Below are 23587 nucleotides of genomic sequence, written 5' to 3' on the forward strand. Positions count from 1 at the left end.
CATGACTTGGAGAGAGTACTCTTGAAGATAAATATTACGAGTACCATGGACTAGTAACTTTAAGCTCTCGATCTAGAGGCGTGTATACCTACCTCATAAGTCTATGACCTACCTACGCATAGGTAAAAATCGTTATCTAACAAAATTATACATTTTACATATTATTTTGATTGAAATGTATTTTTACGTGAATGTATATTTCTTTGTGCAATAAATAATTAAACAAACAAAAGTTTCTATTGCACTTATTGCAGTTGTAGACATATTGTATTACATATCCTGTTACAACATAGGTTGCTACTCGTGTAGTCAGTTTTACCTATAAGTACCTATTAGTGATCAACATTTAATATGAGGTTACTTGCGTAATATGTTATCGAACTCTACCCAAGGCGCTATATTAACCTCAGTGGTTTAGACTGTGCGTTGATAGATCAGTCAGACAGTCAGCTTTTCCTTTTATATATTTAGACTAGCTTATCCCCGCGACTTCGTCTGTGTGGACTATACAAATTTCAAACCCCTATTTTACCCCCTTGAATTTTCAAAAATCCTTTCTTAGCGCATGTCTACGTCATAATAGCTATCTGCATGCCAAATTTCAGCCTGATCCGTCCAGCAGTTTGAGCTGTGCGTTGATAGATCAGTCAGTTAGTCAGTCAGTTTTTCCTTTTATATATATATATATATATATATATATATATAGATACTAGCTGATGCCCGCGACTTCGTCCGCGTGGTCAAAACAAATTTCAAACCCCTACTATTTTACCCCTTAGGGGTTGGATTTTCAAAAAAAATTCTTAGCGAATGCCTACGTCATAATAGCTATCTACATGCCAAATTTCAGCCTGATCCGCCCTGTAGTTTGAGCTGAGCGTTGATGGATCAGTCAGTTAGTGTAATCAGTCAGTCAGTTTTTCCTTTTTATTGGTTTGCCAATCGATAATAGGTACGGTATACACGTAAAATAAAAATTACAATGCACAGAGAAAAATAAATTAGAGTGTACATCCAATTACTGGCAAACCGGCATGCATTTTAAAAGTGTGCAAGTGCGGGATTTAAAAATACAAACATGAAAAAATCACTGTGTAATTTAAAAAAACACTAAATCTAAATATATAAAAGGAAAAGGTGACTGACTGACTGACTGACTGATCTATCAACGCACAGCTCAAACTACTGGACGGATCGGGCTGAAATTTGGCATGCAGATAGCTTTTATTGTTTGATTTCCTATGAAATACCGAGGTATTTCATTGTAACTAGCGCTAATATGAAATTGCCCTTATTCTGAATACTGGACTGATAGAACTGAATTATATTGAGACCAAATAGGATATTGATCGTTTAATTTGCTATGAATTATCTACCATCTTTGTCGGTATTTAACTGTAACTAGCGCTAATTACTTGAAGAATTTTTTTATTATAGAGTTTGTGTCGTATTTATTCGAGCAAAATAAATTTATCGGAGGGAGATAGTACTTAATAACTAACTGCTTAATCGGGCTATGATATAATTTATATCCCGTGTGAAACAAGCTTAATCGCTTTGTCTGACGTGTTTTAATTTTTTTTAAATTAGGACTTTCACCATCTCTTGCTTTTGGTGAAAAAAAAATATCGTGAGGAAACCTGCATGCCTGAGATTTCTCCATAATGTTCTCACAAGTGTTTGAAGTCTGTCCATCCGCACGCGCAATGTGATGTGGCGGATTATTGCCTAAACCATTCTCAACAGATAAGAAGGACAACTTGTGGTGCGATTGGTTTCCTGCAGATTTCCTGCTATTGGAAAATCATCGTCATCATCATCAACCGATAGACGTCCCCTGCTGGACATAGGTCTCTTGTAGGGACTTCCACACGCCGCGGTCTTGCGCTGCCTGAATCCAGTGGCTATCTGCGACTCGAGTTGACAACACTGCAACTCCTCTCCTCTCGTAGATAACGAGGGGAAGAGGTATTAAGAAGATTGTAGAGAACAGTCAGAATATGCAGATTTCGTCGAAGGCGAATTGGGAGTCACTTTAACCGACGACGGTAGTCGGAAATATGGTCGAATTTGCGCAATCCGTACATAAACCGCATGCACAAATTCTGAAGTCGATCGAGTTTGTCAAGAAGCTCTTCGGTAGCATCCAAGTAGCAGACGTTAGCATAGTCGAGAATTGGAAGCAACAGAGAATGTATTAACATAATTTTGGTACACAGCGGGAGAAAATTCTGCAGTATCTTCAAGGAACGAATAATTAACTTATACGTTTTAATTTCCAGGCGGGCCCAAGTTACGTGACACCACAAAACCAGACACAGGCCTCGCGGCCGCAGTATCCTAACTTCTCGCAGTATAGAGCACCACAACATGGGAATCGGCCTACTACGCACCCTAGGTAATTAATACATATAAGACAACTCGCACAATCTTCATCATCATTATCAATCCATAGACATCCACTGTTGGACATAGCTCTTTTGTAGGGACTTCCACATGCCTCGGTCTTGCGTCGCCTGAATCCAGCGGCTGTATGTTACTCGTTTCCACCATTAATTTATTGGTAGAATGTATAAGACTCTCAAACAGATATAAGTCACCAGCATTCTCATGAATAAATTATTATTATTATTTGTATATATCTACTCTCTCGCCCGTGTACAAGATACATATTATATATACAAGCCAAAAAAATATATAATACACTTACATAAATAAAAGTAGATAAACTTACACACATGTTACATAAATACAATACAGTACCGGGCGGAGGAATCCGCCCCGGCAGGGGAGACCAAACGGTCGGGGCTCAGGGTGACAGGTTGAAAAATCAGCGGACTATCCTAACCGAGTCCAGCGAGACCACTTTTTGCATCCTGGCTGCGAGTGAACTGCCACGGACCCTCAGTCGCCTCAGATGGTGAGCGAGGCTGACTGGGATCAACCCATTCGCCGATATGACGATTGGGATGGTTTCAGTAAACTACTCATTCGGCTCGAGATTAATCTCGGCCGAATGAATAACCTGTCCCCTCTCCAAATGCAGGCCACACTTGTCTAGCCCAAGCTCCATCCTGATGGAGTAGCCGAACTCTGTGGTGATATTCAATAGTTCCTTCAGGCGGGTGGCATAGATATGATGTTATTCTCGTCTACGTGACGGGAGATCTTGGGGCTCAGAAGGGGTGTCAGTGTCTTGTAGATTGTAGTAAGACACGTAATGGGGCGATACTTAGCCGTATCAGTGGCATCGGTGGATTTTAAAACTAGGTGAGTAATCCTGGTAAAGAGCTTCGTGGAGATTACGTCTCCCTGTCGAACTCCACGCTGCAATTGGATAACTCCCCGCTGCAATTGGATTGGTTAGAGTTGGGGTCCGAAGGTGCTAGAATGGCGACCTCGCACCGGAAGATGAAGTGTTGGAAGACCCCCCCACTCGGTGGACGGACGACATCAGACGAGTCGTAGGGAGCCGCTGAATTAAGGCAGCGCAAAACCGTGTGGAAGTCCCTACAAGAGACCTATGTCCAGCAGTGGACGTCTATCGGTTGATGATGAGTGATCCTGATACTGAAAAAGTTCGGGAGGGTCCGCTGCTCGAGAGCATCTTGAAACTGTCGCACCTGAGAAAAGGTCGCATGACAAACAGAAAAACCCTTTAAGCCATATCACCAACCAGATGGACAAACAAATTTGCACTTGGAGTGCAAATTTCACACTATTGCAAGACTAGCCTCCGATAGAAGCCGATGGAAGCAATTAATCCGCACGAGACGAGACTGGAGGGAGAGACGTAACAGAGAGAGCACTGTATTAACTTCTCTCCGTGGATAGATCATAGTAATAATAAATTATTGAGCATTTAATGGAGTTTAATTCAAAAATATATTTGTCACGATTTGGTTCTTTAGACAACAACAGCCTTACATGGGTGGTGCGGGTGCCTCAGCGACTGGCCCGGTCATGTATCATCCAACAGTGGTGTTCCAGCCGTCGCCCATGGGACTCCAGCAGACCTTCCAGCAGCCTAGATCTAACTCCACTGGGTAATTAAATCTTTATATCTTTTCGCTCGAGTGGCATTTTGAAAATCGGTGAGGGCTTTCGGAGAGCTTCCGAAAATATCGAAACGCGCATTTCTTTATTCATAACTGAACGCCTTAATACCAATTTTCATGGATATTACTTGAAAAATTACGAACTTTCATACAAACTCTTCATCCTCTATTTCACCCTCTTGGGGGGTGGAATTACCATAAAACCTTTCTTACTGTGTGCCCTCTTCATAAAAGGAACCTACTGTCAAAATTTCTAACCCCAGTGGTTTAGGCTGTGCGTTGATAGATCAGTCAGTCAGACTAGTTTATGCTTGCGAATTCGTCTGCGTGGACTACCCAAATTTCAAATCTCTATTTTACTCCTTTCTCCTTTAGAGGTTGAATTTTCAAAAATCCTTTCTTGGCGTAAATATGCGTCATAATAGCTATTCTGTATGCCAAATTTCTGCTAAACTTATGGGAAGCTGTGATAGCCTAGTGGTTAGGACGTCCGCCTTCTAATCGGGGGTCAGGGGTTCGATCCCGGGCACGCACCTCTAACTTTTCGGAGTTATGTGCGTTTTAAGTAATTAAATATCACTTGCTTTATTGGTGAAGGAAAACATCGTGAGCAAACCTGCATGCCGGAGAGTTCTCCATAATGTTCTCAAAGGTGTGCGAAGTCTACCAATCCGCACGTGGCCAGCGTGGTAGACTATGGGATGGGATGATCATGAATATGATGATGATGCCAAATTTCAGCCCGATTCGTCCAGTAGTTTGAGCTGTGTCTAAAATCAGTCAGTCAGCTTTTCATTTTATTTAAATAGACTTCAATGTTTTCTTGTAAAATATTTTTTCATGCTGCATTTCGACATCTTCAGCAAGTCGCAGTTTATGGATCACGGGTGACTAAGATATTATTTATTTTTTATTTTTATGTACTAGCTGATGCCCGCGACTTCGTCCGCGTGTATTTACATTTTTCAAAATCCCGCGGGAACGCTTTTATTTTCCGGGATAAACAGTAGCCTATGTGTTAATCCAGGATATAATCTATCTCCATTCCAAATTTCATCCAAATCCGTTCAGTCGTTCTTGCGTGATTTATCATGTAACAAACATCCACACATCCAAACATCCACACTTTCACATTTATAATATTATTAGGATTAGGATAAGGATGACGGTTAAAGAGCCGTAGAATTGTTTATAGGAAGAGTGAGGTCATTATATGGGAGTTTTAAACAATTACAGCCGTACTAAGAGTCGCTTAATCGTTACTTAAGTTTAGTTAAAACGAGACAGAGCTATATCTCTTACATAAATCTGTCTCGTTTAAACTCAATCTTAAGTAACGATTAGCGACTCTGAGTGCGGCTGTTAGTGATCCAATAAATGTTTTAATCTTTAATCTTTATTTGATAAAAAAATTTACAAGGTATATATAAGTACATAACCCTGGTTGTAGCAATGCAAAGTTCCTGGCCCCCAAACTAGGATTCCCTGTGCTATGGGAAGCCAGTCTTTCGCCCGAATATAAATAGGTAGGTACAATTAATGTGAATAACTTACTTATAAATACATAAACAGATTACAGTTAACAACTAAAAATTGAAACAAATAAGTAGTTTTCTTATTAGATGTAGGTAGATATAAAAGAGAAACAAAAAAAAAACATTAATAGTCGATATTCCTGGCCCCCGAACTAGGATTCCCTGAGCTACGGGAAGCCAGTTGAATATACTTAGTTGTACTTAGAGGATAACAATATAATTTAGTTAATCTAATTCAAAAGATTTCGTTCATTCCTTCATAGAAGTAGGTAGGTAGCTGTTGAAACTATAGTGCCAGAGGTGAGCGGAGTGACGACTCCACGCACACAAAGTAAATGTGGTAGTATATGCAAAACATTGAGATGCTGGTGGATTGTTTAAGTGTATTTAATTTATTATATTTTTCATTATTTACATTATTTTATTTAGATATGTTATATTCCTGTATAGGTATTGCTATGTATACATGCGTAATTTAGTTCCGTTTTATGTTTTGTTATGCCTTAAGATGTTTTCCGTTTCCTCGTAGGATTTTTGGAGGAGCCAATTAGATAATAATTTGCGACATGTATATTTAGATTTGCGTAATAGATTGAGTTGTTTGTTAGCGATTGTGTAGAGAAAAGGTGCTGTGTAGCGAAAGAATCTCTGAGCAAATGAAGTTTTTGTTATTGGTTTTGGCCACAGTATTGTACGTTTAGTTGATTGATTATTTGAGTTTTTGTCTAAGTTGTATTTATGAAGTACTTCTGTGGTTTGGTGAAACTTTAGAATAGTTTGTAAATAGTATTGCTGTCTGATTGTCAATATATAGTTTTCCGTATGTAGTTTATAAGTTGAATATCTACGAGGCTTGCCGAATAAAACCTTTAGAGACGCTCTCTGTACACATTCCAATTCTTTCAGAATGGTTTTTGCTGCACCTCCCCACGAGGTTATACAGTATGTGAGAACAGAGTTACATAATGCGAAGTAGACCATTTTTAAAACACTCTTGTTCTTCAAGAATTTGAGTTTTTTGAAGATATGAAGCAGTTTTCGGACCTTACTTTTTAGGGCTTGAATATGATGTTTCCAGTTTAGCTTTTGATCAATATATACACCGAGGTACTTGATCGTCTGTACTTTTTCAACAAAGGGACAGGAGCAACCAACAGCTCCAATGTAACAAGTGGTGCTGTGAAGTCTAATATTGAAATTGTTGGGAGGTTCCGTTTTTTTAGATATATGAAAAGCTATAAATTTTGTTTTAGGTATATTTAATGTCATTAAATTTCTCTCGAGCCAGGTAGCTATGTTTTTAAGACCTATTTCTGTACTATTGTGAAGAGCTTCCCAGCTGTCTCCATTAAAAATAACAGCCGTGTCGTCTGCAAAGCTTACTATCCGAGCTGACGCTATTTCCATGTCACATAGATCATTGATATATGTTAAAAATAGCGTCGGCCCTAAGACACTGCCTTGTGGAATGCCGAACGTTATTCCACTCGGCAGACTTTGGACGTCGTCGATTTTCACACATTGCTGACGTGCTGTTAGGTAGCTTTTAAACCAGGATAAAGGGACACCTTTAATTCCGTAAATTTCTAATTTTTTTAACAAGAGTGGTATCGACACAGTGTCAAACGCTTTTTGTAAATCTAGAAACGTGGCTAGGCATTTTTGACCGGTGTCTAGTTTTTCTGAGATGTAATTAGTCAAATTCCGTACAGCTTCTTCCGTGCTTTTGTTAGGACGAAAACCAAATTGGTTGGGAGAAAGAACTTTTTTATTTTCCAAGTAGCTCAGGAGTCTGGAATTTACCACTTTTTCCAATATTTTAGCCGAAGATGTCAATAATGATATGGGCCTATAATTCCCAATCACTTTAGGATCACCAGCCTTAAAAATGGGTATCACTTGGGCTATTTTAAATGGACTTGGAAAAACACCAGTTGCTAGACTAATATTAACTATATGGGCCAATGGTTTGGCTATAATAAGACTAATGTGCTTGAGTGTTTTGGGCGTTATTCCGTCCCAGCCTGGGGAACCAGCTTTCATTTCTTGGATTAATTTAATGATTTCCTGCTCATCTGTAGGCTTTAAAAAGATAGAACCATAATCATTTTGTGGACATAATGGGATGCTCTTAACTAATTCGTTTTCTGTTTTTCCAGAGTGATCTAAAATTGTTTTGGCCAAATTACCGCCAATTGTAGTAAAAAATTCATTTACGGAGTTAAGTGACGCTGTTTTATTTTTAGGATCTACTAGTTGAGAACTTTTTGATTTTGTTGGATTTAAATTACATATTGACTTTAAGGTGTCCCAAGTTTTTTTGGAGTTATTTAAATTTTTTTGTATATCATTTTCCTTATTCATATTCCGTAGATTCTGTAAAATAAAGTTACACGTATTTCTATATTTTAGGTATTTCGATTGTATTTCATTGTTGTTTGGATTTTTTTTAGCTATTTGGTGCAAGGCATCACGTTTTTTCATACACTTGAGTAGGCCAGGCGTGATCCAGTTTTTGAAATTAAGTTTTTTGTGCGGAAGTTTATAGACCTTAGTGCACTTATTAATATTTGCGGTTAGTGTATTTATATAATATTCAGTAGCTGAGTTTACATCAGTGTGTGAATAAGCCTCAGACCAATCAATTTCGTAAAGAAGTTTATTCAAGGAATCATAGTCAATCCGTGTAGTCATCTTATGTTTGGTATGTAATTTTTTTATGATCGAGTGGATTGAAATCATAGTTGTGTAGTGGTCTGTAACAGTAGTTTCACATACAACAGCACAAGCTCTTTGCCTAGTCTTAGTTAAGATATGGTCAAGGCAGTTGTCGCCATGTGTTGGGTAGACATATGCTGGATAGTATCCATACATAGTGCATAAGTTTAGATATTCGTCGGAATTTTTGTCTGTGCTATTGTCTTTGATGTCTATATTTATGTCACCTATTACTAACGATGATTCTGTTTGTATGCTCTTGAAGATATTTTCCAAAGAGTTAAGGAATTTGTCACAATTTCGATAGCTAGGGGATCTGTATAGAGCTACAACTGTGAGATTAGTATTGACATTGAGCAGTATACATGTTGCATCCTCGAATTTAGGTTCATGAACGGTTACTTTTAAGTAACTTTTGTAGTATATGACAAGACCATCATTTTGGTTTTTATGTATAGTAGAGTACTTACAGTCGTAATTCGGTAGGGGGAAGAAAAAGGTTTTATCCTTTAACCAGCATTCGGACAAAATTATAATGTCTGGTTCAAAATTTAGCCTTGCTAATATAACCTTGAAATCGTCAAAGTTTTTGTTAATACTTCTAATGTTCTGAGCCAGAATAGTTATTGACTTATTATCAACTTCAAGAGAAGCCTTGCACTCCTCGAGGTTAGTATGACATATATGTTTAATTATTGTCGTTTCCTCTATATCATCAAGTGTTTGTTGAAAGTTAGCCATTCTAGATAATAAATGTAATAAAGAAATGTTGAAATGTAAAAACATGCAACAACTTACCCACCAGTATGAAAGAACAAAACCTCATATATTATTAATATAGGTGTTAAATTATAGTATGCTTAAAATAATAATTAATTATAGTTAAAGTCAACGCTTAACACGCACACACTGATAATGTTTATATTACCTTTAAATTTGGTAAGATAACTCTGCGTTGGCCTGATTACACTGTGCACAGTGCTATCAGAACAACTATACTGCAATATGCGTATAGCCAATACCGAAAAAAGAGATTTGCACTCCCTAAAGAATACACTTATTAACGTCACTTCAATTCTTCATACTATTATGGCCGAGCTCCTACTCGACTGCCAGTTTCCATTATTTCGTCCACTTGTTTTTCATTTTTAATGTGAATCGCAGCAGAGTTGTCTTCTTTTTTGACATAAATCTTTCCGAGATTGATGTTGTTTTGACAATGATGTTTAGTTAGGCATTTCATTTCAACTTAGTAAATTATACTAACTATAAATCTTGCTCACTTTTATGTTGTTAATTGCGGTTAGCCACGCTTTTACTCCGTTATGTATAATTTCAATACATACTCTATATACTCGTAGTCTGCCAATCCGCTTGCCAATACTGGGCCAGCGTGGCAGACATGGCCTAAACCCTGTCATTCTGTCAGTCATACCTGTGCTCAGTAGATGGCCATCGATAGATTGATCATGATTGATAATGACGTATTCGTACTAAATAAGTGTTTTTTTTTCAGATACTATCAATACATGCCCTACATAAGTTATACCACACCAACGGGACCTCCTTGTAAGTATTTTTAAATTTTTTATCTATTTTTTTTTACAAAATATTTAACCAGACAACTTTCACAAGATGTCACCTTGTTTAGAAATATCCATACTAATATTATAATTGCGAAAGTGTGTGTCTGTCTGCCTATCTGTTTCGTCTGTCTGTCGGTCTGCATGCTTTTCACAGCCAACAGTTTAACTGTTTTTGATGAAATTTGGTACAGAGTTAGCTTACATCCCAGTGAAGAACATAAACAACAACAGGCTACTTTTTATCCCAGAAAATCAAAGAGTTCCCACGGGATTTTTAAAACACCTAAATCCACGCGGACGCGCGGGCATCTAGTCACAAAATAAAGTTTAAAACTAAAATGCGACTACTCCTCTTAATAAATGAAATTTAGTGAAATTGTTTTTCCGTCGCTTGGTAGGTACTGGTATTTTAATATTGTATTATACTAGCTTATGTCCGCGACTTCGTCTGCGAGCACTACACAAATTTCAAACCCTTTAGCCCTTCATCATGATCAACCCATCGCCGGCTCACTACAGATCACGGGTCTCCTCTCAGAGTGAGAAGGGTTTTGGCCATAGTCCACCACGCTGGCTATGTGCAGATTGGTAGCCTTCACACTTGATTGGTAGACTTTAGCCCTTAGGGTTTGAATTTTCAAAAATCCTTTCCTATCGAATGTCTACGTCCGACCTCATGATAGCTATGTCAGACCCGATCCATCCAGCAGTTTTAGCTGTGCGTTGACAGATCTGTCAGTCACATTTTCCCTTTATATATTTAGACTAGCATATTCCCGCGACTTCATCCGCTTGAACTACGCAAATTTCAAACCCCTATTTTATCTCCTTAGGAGTTGAATTTTCAAAAATCCTTTCTTAGCGGATGTCTATGTCATAATAGCTGTTCGCTTGCACAATCCGTCCAGTAGATTGAGCTTTGCGTTGATAGATCGGTCAGTCAGTCGGCTTTTCCGTTTATATATATATATATAAAAGGAAAAGCCGACTGACTGAAAATTCTGAGTTCAAAAATATAAATCATATAATGATAAATATATATATATATGATTTATATTTTTGAACTCAGAATTTTCTCCTCTGTCATTTGACATTCCACTCAATAACAAGAAAATCAGAGACCCTCCACTTTTTTGGATGTAACATCCGCTATAGTGTCTTCACTTCATAGTATCAAAGTCTCTTCCCGCTGTCTGTCCCTATGTATGCTTAGATCTTTAAAACTACGCAACGGATTTTGATGCGGTTTTTTTAATAGATAGAGTGATTCAAGAGGAAGGTTATTATGTATAATACATGCATAATATAGTAGACAAACACTGATAATTTTAAAGGTTTTTAGTAGTACCTTAAATACATTATGCATCTGATATAGATAAATATGGCCCTTTACAACATGTAATACAAATGATTATTTTCGAAGATATTACAGATTTAAAATGCAGGAACGTAGCGGATTACTTAATAAAAACATGCTTTTCAGCGCGATAACGTAATCCGTACTTATAAGTACGTTACTATAAATTTAAAAAAACATATATACATATTCGACGGGCTACTACGAATAGGCTAATTGTTGTCCTGGAAAATATAAAGTTCTTGCGGATTTTCAAAAACCTAAATCCACGCGGGCGAACCCGCGGGCATCAGCTAGTTATTCATATAAACTGGGGCCTATATGTCACCCGGACTATAATAACGAATATATTGACACCTCATCATCAAAATCGGTTCAGTAGTGTAGATGCCACGGTGGAACATACATAAATACAAACATATTATATATTTACATACACTTACATACACTTACATACATACATACATCTGCTAAAATCCTTTTGGCTTTGTCGTAGTCGAGTAAAAAAGAGAGGCGGTTGACGTGTAATAGTGTTTGATATCGCAGACTACTATCCGTCAAATGGGCAGCAATTGAGCGCCAGCACCGTGGGCGGGGCGGGAGGGAGGGCGAGTGCGGGCACGCTCGTGCAGCCTCCGGCCGCGCCGGCCGCGCCGGGGCCGCTCCCACACGCGCAGGCCGCGCCGCACATACACCCTGGTATGTCTGGTGAGTACCGATACTAGAGCCAGAGCCCTCGTCCTAGGTGAGCCATGGGAGCGATTGTAACGACGCAACGCGACGCGACTACGCGTCATAATGCGACCAATACTTCGCGCGACGTGTGTCCTATATTGTAGTCGTCCGTGATCTCAGTATGCTTAGTTTAAGATTATGCAGCTCACCAACGTTGATAGAATTAGAGATGTAAAATCTTATACTAAGCCTACAGTTTATTATTATTTTAACATTAATGTACTCGGGTTACGTAAAATATGTGAAATGTGTACATTCCTTTCATATTTTTGCAATGTTATCAGATGCATATTTTATTGTCAACCCGTGAATAAAGAACCGAATAAACACAATTAATCGATTTGAAAATAATTGTTACATGCGTAAAACTAGGTTTCAGATTACATCCTTTAAACTATGTTTCATATTGCATTCTATTACATTGCATTCACTGCTGACGCTTATATTATAAGCGACAGCAATAGAATGCAATAAGAAACGAAGTTTTATGCTTTTAGCACACCAAACGCATTCGTACAACAAGCGACAAGCTTTTATGGTTGGGAAAAAAATCTGCTGACCCATAAGACCCTGTTCACACGCCATTATCTGTTATCATCGCAAGTATTATGTAGGATAAATCTTGTCGAATATGTAGTGGAGCATACAATGAGTACAGAACCATTCACATCTAATTTGTACAGCAGAAAACAGTTTTAACCGTGTGAGTGAACGATTCTACATTGAATGTATGCGCCACTACGAATTCGGTAAGATTCATCCTACAAAAAAATGTGCGGAGAAAGCAAAAAGAAAAAGATGCTTTGTCCTAATGGTAATCACCCGACCCGATTAACCCCAAACCAAAACTTCAGCTTCTATCTAACCAGCCCAATCAAGAAAGTGTCGGAATTCCTAGTCCAATCTACATGTAGATTACATGTTTGAGATCTTGGTGTTAACGCGGTGTTAGACTGCATCAACACTATAAGGTTATCAAATAAATGAAAAAATATAGGTATAGTAAAAAATACACGTTTTCAGGCAATTATCATAACGCAGAAACCATTTCAGGGATACGTCCGAGCCCTCAAAAGCGGACTTCCCACAGGGTTCCAATTATTAACCCTCTAACTAGTAAGTATGTTTTATGTTATCACATTAAATTATCGCATTTTCAGCAATATGTCTAGAATATTGTCAAAATAGCATTATAATGACATGTAGAATTTTTCAAATAGAAAGTACGCTATTCATGTTATATTTTGTACCTTATAAATTGTAACCCTTCATAGTCTATTTTTGATGATTAAGAGCCTCATTAGCTTAACGGATGAGGAGCGGACTGAATTCCAAAAGGTCGGTTCAAACCCCATCTGTTGCGCTATTGTCGTATCTACTCTAGGAGAAACTTTACGCTTTGTTTGAGAGGAAAGGTGAATATCAGTCATGATTAACCATGCTGTATGCAAGCATATTCTTTAAAAAAATATTATTTGACAATTTGCTGAAAATGTTTTTAATTTGTTCAGTCGGGGCCCATGAACGCCAGGCCTTCTGTATGTCGTAGTATGTAAAGGCTGAAAATTTGTTGTGGCGTGTTCGATAATAATAAATGAGACTCGAATAACTATGTTACGACTTACGGGTAACTTTTATGAAACGTTACTTTATGTTGTGTTGTTTATATAGAGTCAGGTGAGAGAGTCAGGAAATCAGGTGTCTAAATACTTGGCTTTGCGTCTTTACAATGCATGACACTGCTGCTCGGAAAAGAGATCGGGTACTCTCCCCGTACCATTGGCGTACTTTGTTTTATATATAGAGATTTATATACAGATTAGCTGATGCCCCCGCGGCTTCGCCCGCGCTGATTTAGGTTTTTAAAAATCCCATGGGAACTTTTTGATTTTCCAGGACAAAAATTAGCCTATCCGTAGTAGCCCGTCCCCGGGGACCGGCTGCCGGAGTGTCTCTGTATCAAATTACGTAAAAACATTTAAACGTATATTATTTTTTTAAATCACGTGGGATCACCACGATTTAAGAATGCAATTTTGGGCAGCATCAGGGTTGAGTTGGGTCCTCAAGTCCAACGAAAAAAACTGGGTAGGTCCAAGGTACCTCCAATGTTTCCTATTACCTCCTACCTCACCTTCAAATTTTTAACCTACAGTTTCTAAATCCCATCAGGTTTGGTGGTCAGCCCTGCAGCATCCGGATTGAGGAGTTGGAACCCAATTTTTTATGGGACAATTTCACAGTTCCTCTATTGATTTAAAAAAATACGCTAATCGGTTCAGACATCTCGGAAATTTCGGTGTACATATACGGTCGAAAAACGCGGTTTTTTTTAATGTGTGTCCGCTTTTTTTGTCCTCCGACAAGATGATCGGAGACCTTTTATAGCTGACATGGCTTGCTTTTGTCAGCTTGTCATTCATTATTGTGTTGCAATGTTATTTTTTTTATTTTTTTATGCATAATATTGCATTATCTTATCTCTTATATATAAAAATGAATCGCTAAATGTGTTGCTGATCGCAAATCTCGAGAACAGCTGAACCGATTCCGCTAATTCTTTTTATAATATTCCTTGAAGTACGAGGTTCTTACGGAGAGAAAAATTTAATTCAACCTCCCCCTCAATTTTCTAAACTCCACCCGAGCGAAGCCGGGGTGGTTCAGCTAGTATAATATAAATATACATATTTTCTTATATGTACAGTTTTTTATTTGCTAATTGCATTATGTATTCTTCTTTTAATACTCTTTTAGGTATTTATAACTTTTTTATATATAACTTATTTTAGTATTAACTTATTCTAGTGTTATTCTTCAACTTAACCTTTCCTTATTATTCTTATTTGTTCACAAAATTCTAGAAATTTTTTGCTTACTTTCTTGCTAGATATAATGCCAGGTATAGTTCTTTATTTATCTTACTATTTATCGTGTATTCCAGTTCCATCCGCTTTTTGGCAAATTTAGAACATTCTGTTAAGATGTGTAAGACTCCTCCTCCAGAGATTTCTCTGTCTCATCATCACAGTCACAGGCGGGGTTGTCTTTACATTTTGTCTAGACCGCTTCGTCAAACCTTTGTAGGTAATAACATACTATCCTTATTCTGTGCTAATGCTGTGGTTCCTCACTCCGCCGCGCCGGTCTGCATGTTCAATTTATGTGGCCACCGCCAACGAAGGCGAGTGAGCGAACAGTGCAGGCTCCCTATCCGTATTTGCTTGCTATAGCCTGACCAGAAATATAAAAAACTTGTTTAGGCGACGCCATTAGTACATCGTACTGGACGACCTCCCTGGCGCAGTGGTAAGCGCTGTGGCCTTGTTAGTGGCAGGTCCCGGGTTCGATTCCCGGCAAGGGTTGGAATTTTATAATATCCAAATTTCTGGTCTGGACTGGTGGGAGGCTTCAGCCGTGGCTAGTTACCACCCTACCGGCAAAGCGATTTAGTCTTCCGGTACGATGCCGTGTAGAAACCAATGGGGTATGGGTTTAATAAAACTGCCATACCCCTTCCAGGTCAGCACGCATCCATCTTAGGTTGCATCGTCACTTACCACCAGGTGAGGTTGCAGTCAAGGGCTAACTTGTTTCTGAATAAATAAAAAATGGTCGTGACTAAGTATATGGTCTTGCATACTTAAATTAGTTCCATGAGTTTTCCTCAATATGTGGTCTGTGGCTTTACATGACATGTAGCCAAATGTTCTTACCTCCTGTAGTGCTAAATAACGCAGAAACATTTTCAGCCTTTATACTATGACGTACGTCTGGAGTTCAGGGCTCTTACTATATTTTGTTGACAATGTACTTTGCCGTTTATGTACCTTGGCAACTGTTTTGAAAATGTGAAAAAAAAATGTCCAAGAAAAAAAGATACTATATTAAACGTTCCAAGTGCAGTATAGTGCGTAAGTTTTGAGAAAGGTCTAGCCGAGTTTGCTGTATGTGTCAATAGGGAATATGCATCTAAATTTTTATAATTTTAATTCACTTTTTACATTGTTATAATACTGTAAAAATATAAATATTGTTTAACTTGCTCAATTTTTTTTAATAATATTTAAAACACTGCTAAAATTTTATCTGTTCAAACGCCGCCATTTTACGCGGGCTTTGAATGACGTCACGATTCACGTCAGTCACCTGTCACGTGACAGTATTACTGTAGAAGAAAAATTTGGAAACGTGAATCGTGACGTCACGTTCCGTTTCGACCAATGGTGATGCGTTTCGCAAATGTAAATTTCGCTCGCTTATTTTGCACTTTTTAATAAATAATTTATGCAATTGAAAATGAACTACATAAAAAAATAATGGTTGCGATTTAATGTCAGGATATTCGGGGAGGAAAAATAAAGTAAATTTAAACCACGCGCATATTGCTTATTGTCATGTCAAAAGTACGTATGACCGCACTAAATCGTACTTTTGACAATATGACACATTTGATTGACAGTCAGTCGATACATAGAGCAAATATGGCGAGTCCTTTCTCAAAATCTACGCATTGTACATCTATTTAAATATATGTGTTCCAAACACATTTAGGACAGCTGTAACGGATGTGAAAATAATGCTCGAATAATATTATTTCTCAAATAATGTGTACATTTATCTATAGAATGCCTAAAGAGACTATATTATTCCACATCATTCACATTGCCGGTAACTTAGTACCTACGTTCATTAGAACATAAATGAAAACCCCAATTACGCATGCGTATATTTTAGCAAACTTTGATTAGCAGTTACATATGCAACAACACTATTTTGTTAAAGTCGTGAACAGTTGCAATAATTATGTCGGATACAGCAAGTAGTGTTGTTATTGCACTTCTCTGTTTCAAAGAGGGCCAAATACTGTACGACGAGGCTTTTTTGGCACTTGAATAACATTGACAGGGGGGCGTAGTTGTGAAACAAAGGCTGCCAGCAAATAAAATCTCAATTATTGTACGGAACATATTGAAAATGTCTATCATTTATAAGCTATATGCAATTGCGACTTATCATGTTTACCTGCTCAAATAGTATATTTACCTAGTACTAAATATAGCTACAAGATGCAGACACATTTATGCTGTATATATTACTCTCTCTCTCTAATATTTAACAAAAACAGTGTAGGTATTTCAGATTTTTACGTAGCAACACCGCATATAGGGGGACAGCGTGACACTTAACACGATGGCGGCGTCAGTTCCGATTTTCGCCACGCACCAAAAAGCCTTGTCGCCCTGTATATCCTTATAGATAGGCACACGGCGGAAACATTTACGTGAAATGTATTTTATTGTAATGTTGCATATATAATTTCTAATAACACTCTTAATGTATTTGATCCATAAAACATGTTAAGCCCTGTCTGTTATCCTGTCTAGATGTCACTGTATAACGCGTAAAATTTAACTCTTCACGCAACATTTTGTGTCAAATTGCATGTCAAAGTACGATTTTAGTTCTTATTTTAACCGTGAACCGTACTTTTGACATGACAGTTGACCCATAGAGTTAAAGTGGCGCGTGAGGAGTCATTTTGTACGGACTATACTTCTACAGATTTTTTGTTATATATTTCTTACAGAACAAGATATATTCTCTGAACTACATTCTAATGATAGTCAATATTTGAGCGCTGACTCCAGTGAAGGGCAAACGTCTCAACCGGTAAGGATTCTTTCGTTTAAAAAATAATATTTTACATAAAAAACCGGCCAAGTGCAAGTCATGCTCGCGTAATGAGGGTTCCGTACTACAGTCGAATTTTTTCGACATTTTGCACGATAATTAAAAAACTATGATGCATAAAAATAAATAAAAATCTGTTTTAGAATGTACAGGTGAAGACCTTTCATATGATACCCCACTTGATATCAGTCACTCACTTTTAAATGTTTGTGTGTGATCTAACCCGAAATTCACGGTTTTCAGATTTTTCCCCAAATGTCAGCTATAAGATCTACCTACCTGCCAAATTTCATGATTCTAGGTCAACGGGAAGTACCCTGTAGGTTTCTTGACAGACAGACGGACAGACAGACAGACAGACAGACAGACAGACAGACAGACAGAAAGACAGACAGACAGACAACAAAGTGATTCTATAAGGGTTCCGTTTTTCCTTTTGAGGTACGGAACCCTAAAAATACTTTTAAATTCGTTGATTACTATATAACACTAGACTGTCTAAAATGCATTATTTTTGTTAAAAAAAAATTTTTTTTCTTTAAATAAGCAATGAATTAATTAAGAAATCTTAAATATGTACAGGAGCCGACACATAGTTTCGCAGAAGAATTTGGGAGAATGGTAAACGAAGCGGTAAACCAGCCGTCGCCAACTGAAAGCTGTAGAACGAACTTTGTGTCGGCAATCGAAGTGCCGGTCACAACGACAAGCCCTGTTCAGCCACATATAAATGCAATAACTACTATTAATAGTAATACATTAAAGTCTGAAATATTAAATGTTAACGAAAATAAAAGTGTTGTAAATGAAATCATAGAGTTCAACGAAACGCCGGTTGTATCGGCAATATCGGACAGTCCTGTTGTAGTGCCTAAAGTATCTATGAATGTTAAGCAACTTCAGAAGAACTGTGAACAGAGTCAACCTTTAGCCGTAGATAATAAGAATTTACCAACTAATAAGCAACAAAAACAAAGCAAAATCAAACCAGTTGTGCCTCAAGATGAATTAGAAAAGCAATCAGAAACCGCTATAGTTCCTCAAAATACGATTAATGTACAAGTGGAAGAATCGGCACCCGTGAGCGTGCCCATATCGAATGCTACTTCTACTACCGCGTCAGTTACGTCGATTCCCTCCTCTCTACAAACGCCCGCGCCGCAGCCTCAGAGGATAAGAGAGCCCAGGGAGCGAGTGCGGTCGGAGGATAAGGACAAACCTATCTTAAAACCAGAGGACCAAAAGACGGAAACTCCCAAGCTCAATGGCCCTACTTCGGTTGGTGAGTACTATTTATTTATTTGATATGAGTAGCATAGCATTTCAAAAATTCGCCTGTAAAAACGCCAAAAAAACCTATAGGCATTCGCGCATGATTATTGTTATTGTATCATATTGTGCTGTCCTTATCGGGATATTTCGCTTGACGTAGAAAGAGCAAGAAATAGATTGCAGGCGCATTATAGAATTGCTGTGCCGCCTGCCTAAAGTTTTTGAGTGTTTAGTGTTTGTTACTGGCAATGTGTATAATTCAGGCATTCTATGGAATGCATATTCGCAATTAATATTTGAAAAACTGTTAAGAGTACAATTTTTGACTTCTACTTCAATTTTCCAAAATTAGGGCAGAGGACTTTTGACACTTACTAGAGCACTCGTATAAATTTTATAAGTTAGCAAAGCATTATTTTAACTGCGATTTTTTTAGTTAAATCGCCAGAACTATCATTAAAAGTTATCAGGAACCATAGAATTCTTCTGCATGCGAATAGAACTCCTTTTTACTTTTGATTTGCTGCCACATTCTCTGCTAAGTTCACGGACACGTTGGGCCACTATTATAAACTACTAGTTGATGCCCGCGGCTTCGCCCGCGTGGATTTAGGTTTTTAAAAATCCCGCGGGTACCCGTGTCCCGTGACAAAAAGTAGCCTATCCGTAGTAGACCCTCCCCGGGATGCAAGGTAACCCAGTACCAAATTTCGTAAAAACATTTAACCGCATGATTCTTAAAAAATCCCGTGGGATCACCACGATTTAGGAATGCAATTCCTTACAGCATCACGGCTGAGTCTTCATCAAAAAGTCTTCATTCTGTAGGTATCTCCAATATCAATTTATAACCGACAGTTTCTAAATCACATCAGTTTAAGTGATCAGGTCCCCTGCAGCATCAGGATTGAGGAGTTGGATTCCAATTTTTCTGTGGAACAATGTTGCAAAGTTTCTCTATCAATTGAAAAAAAAACTACGCAAATCGGTTCAGTAATCTCGGAGATTTCGAAATACATAGGCAGAAAAACACAACTTTTCCTTTTTTGAAAGTCGGTTAAAAAGTAGCCTATGTTACTCCCTGGTTAATCCTCTACTTGTCTGTAAAAGTCCCGTCAAAATAGGTTCAGCCGTTTCAAAGATTAGCCCGTTCAAACAGACAGACAGACAGACAATAATTTTAAAAACGTGATTCAGTTATGGTATAGTTCAAATAACCGTATGAGCTTAATATGAGGTAGTTATTTCGAAATTACAGACGGACACTTCATTTTTATTTATTAGTATATAGATAAGTCCCGTCCCGCCAATTGCTTATGCGTGACCGCCATTTTAGTAACGTCAGCACTAGACTGAAGTTTCGAGCTGATGGTATATTTTTATTTCGGCTGACGTCAAAATGATGTCATTTCGATGTTAATGATACATGGTTCCACCGCAATAGCAATTTGCGGGACTTATAGATACTATTAGAAATTACATGTCGATAGCTCACTTTATTAGTTACTGGAATAATCAACTGTGACAGACAGACGACAGACGGACGGAGAAAGTCGCACCACAAGTGTTCCATTTTTATCGTTTTGGTACGGATCTCTAAAAACTTGTAAAAGTGGAGTTAAATACTCAATACAACGGCCGCTTTAGTACCAATGTTACCCACCTCGACTGTGATCGTTAAAAGGGAAACATTGATCGATTCAGCGCTTGTACTTGCGCACAACACTAGTTGCTTTCGGCAGCCTGTCCACATGGAACGATTCAATATGGCGACTTGTACCTACTCAGTCTCAGAATCATGAATTTATATTTAATTATTTAATTATTTTAACAATTTTAACAATTTTAACCATTTTAATGAATTATTTATATTGTAAATTTAAGTTTTAAATTAGTTTAAGTGTTTTAAGTGAAAGTAGTGCTACAAATTATACTTGATCCTGTGACCTTTACAACCACATATGCTCTTTTACCGAATATAAGTAAGCCTTCTATAATTATATCTAGAAATAATCTGGACTGATTTAATGAAGCTTTCAGCGCCAGATATTGAATTTAGCCAAATATTCTCAGGTTTTGTGCGACTTATAACTCCCACGTGGAAATACCTCACGACTCTATTTATAGAGTTCATAATGTAGAGTTCGAACAGGGTTCGCAAGAAGTAATAGTCGATATTAAATACAGTACAAATCAATTATTTACTAATGCAAATATTTTCAGTATGATTTTTATACAAGCGACGCAGATTTTATTTCGTCGACGTTTTATATTAGACAATTCATTTTGAGCTGGGTCCCTGCCATTTTGCTCAACCGAATCGTGTATAAGCTCGTTTAACGTCTTTTTATCTGTTATCTAACAAATTATATACCTACAGATTTAGTCCGATTTCTATATTCGTGACCTCCATTGCTGCTGACATTTCATTCTTAAAGACATGCATAACTTTCATTTGCATTGGGGTGTGCATACACAGTGGTTTGGCATACACAGTCATAGAGGCATAAATGCACTGCTTATACTAGCTGAAATAGCTCTATTCTCATTTTATTACAACCTGCCAATAAAAAGATAACTAGTCTAATCAATGTCTATTATGGCTTCAAAGTCTGCTCACACCACTGCATACACATAATACATTTCTACATTTAATTTTGACTAAAGGCTCATATGTATAGTCTAGCAGTGCACAAGTTTTAGCAGGCTGCTAAATTAATTGAATTTAAATAAACCTAAAATATTTCCAAAGTGAAAGTAATCATTACTCGAACTGAGTACACATTTCAGTGATTGTTTTATCAATAATGTCAATTCCCCCACAAAGAGTTGCATTTGTCATTGAGGTAGGTTGTTTTACATAAATGTTCATTCATGTAATTCAAATACCCCAAAACTAGTTCCTTTAAAACCCCAAGTTTATTTACTATTCTATATCGAATTGACAGTAGCAATGAGTCTCTATCTGATATAAAATTGATGTGTTGTTTCAATGCAGTAAAAATAAAATCAATATTTTCAGAGATTAGTTCAGTTGATAGTTTGGTCACTATTAATGCTTCAACTAGTCAAGTAAGTCAAAACATTGAAATAGAGCTTCCAAATGAAGTAAAACAATTGCATGCAGAACCTGAGACTGAAGTAGTTACTGCTGACAAGACACCTGAGATAGTGATAAGCAGAGAAAATACATTCCCTGCCAAGTCTGTACCAACAGCCACTGAATTGTTATCAGCAAGCATTGAAAAGTTAGCCAAGGAGCAACCAATTAAAGATTCTGAAGACCAATTGAATGCTGAGTCTACTGCCATTCAGGCTCAAGTAAAATTAACGCAAGGAATTGCAAGTGTAGCACGAAATCAACCTGATCCTCCTATGATGAAAGATATAAACCTCAATAGTAACACAGGTTTGTATTTTATAGTAAAATATTCTATACATATTAATTATATGTATAATGGTCAGGCTTGAGTTTTTACTGTATATTTTCTATTTATTTGAAAATGTAACTCAATGTAATCATGATGTCTTATTGTATGTAACTGAACAAATAATATTGACAAAGCTGCATAATGTTGCAGTGTGTTAATCTAAAATATTATATTAAGGAATGTTACTATTACACTACCTTTTAGGCTGCTGAATGCAAAACTGACCGTTTCCACACAACCTTGTCACTAAGAAATTCGGAAATTGTGTATATATATATATATAATGTAGTGTTTTAATAATTTATTTATTAAGCTTACTATACTAGGTTTAATATTAATCTTATATCTAGATCCAGATGCAGCCAATGGAAATCCCACAGAAGTCACAAATGTAGATACAGTTAAAGATGAAGAAAATAAAAATGAAAAATCAATAAAAAATACGAAAAACAATAATAAGAAATCAAATAAATTAGCAAACAATGAACAACAACCCAACAAAGCAGAATCCTATGAAAATGGAAAAGATGAGACTGATAAAGTTAGCGAGGAGGAAAAAGAAGTTACAACAAAAGAGGAGGAACAGCCATCCCTGGCAGAAGATATACCTGTGTTTAAAGTACCCGCAGTGCCACCGCCAACGTTCTCCCCTACAGTAGCTCCGACATCACCACCATCCCCACCAGCTGTTTTGGCACCTAAATACAAATACTCAGAGGGTAACATATTCTAATCTATTTGCATTCTAAGAGTCCCTGCAGACTACAAACTTTTTATCGGCCGATAGTTTGGTCGGTTTCTTAATCAGTATGAAGATGTATGTAAGTGCGCAAATTATAACATTACATATCTTCATACTGATTAAGAAACCGAACAAACTATCAGCCGATAAAAAGTTTGTGGTCTGCGAGGACTCTTAACTATAAACAAATTATTTATTCATTTTCGAAACATAATCTAAAATATATTTTCGATTGTAGATCAATGGTCACCTTTTAACAAATCTGGTAAGAAATGCTACGATATTGGGTTCCTGCTGCAGGTAAAAGATGATCCACTTACAAAGAACAAGCCGAATATACCAATGCTGGATGCTTGTAATGTGTCAAGGGTATGTGAAAACGTTCATACATGATTACTATTCACTACTCATATTATAATGCTAAATTGTTTGTTTATTGGTGTCATTAAAGGACAAACC

At 37.3% G+C, this 23587-nt stretch overlaps 1 protein-coding gene across 12 annotated transcripts in view; it reads left to right on the plus strand.

The window, feature by feature from the left end:
• Positions 1-23587, plus strand: part of LOC117995322 (eukaryotic translation initiation factor 4 gamma 3-like) — a 63381-nt gene that overhangs the window by 14728 nt on the left and 25066 nt on the right. For 4 of the 12 annotated variants that reach the window (XM_069509134.1, XM_069509123.1, XM_069509125.1 and 1 more), the window contains 11 exons: positions 2283-2398; positions 3912-4046; positions 4922-4945; positions 9828-9880; positions 11786-11962; positions 13013-13105; positions 17580-17662; positions 18266-18965; positions 21978-22364; positions 22737-23105; positions 23367-23497. In XM_069509134.1, coding sequence (XP_069365235.1) covers positions 2283-2398; positions 3912-4046; positions 4922-4945; positions 9828-9880; positions 11786-11962; positions 13013-13105; positions 17580-17662; positions 18266-18965; positions 21978-22364; positions 22737-23105; positions 23367-23497 — 2268 coding nt within the window. The remainder of the gene's footprint in view (positions 1-2282; positions 2399-3911; positions 4047-4921; positions 4946-9827; positions 9881-11785; positions 11963-13012; positions 13106-17579; positions 17663-18265; positions 18966-21977; positions 22365-22736; positions 23106-23366; positions 23498-23587) is intronic. The other 8 variants (XM_069509132.1, XM_034983324.2, XM_069509124.1 and 5 more) reach the window with 7 other exon arrangements.

Source organism: Maniola hyperantus, chromosome Z, assembly GCF_902806685.2.
Source record: "Maniola hyperantus chromosome Z, iAphHyp1.2, whole genome shotgun sequence".
NCBI classification, from domain to species: domain Eukaryota; kingdom Metazoa; phylum Arthropoda; class Insecta; order Lepidoptera; family Nymphalidae; genus Maniola; species Maniola hyperantus.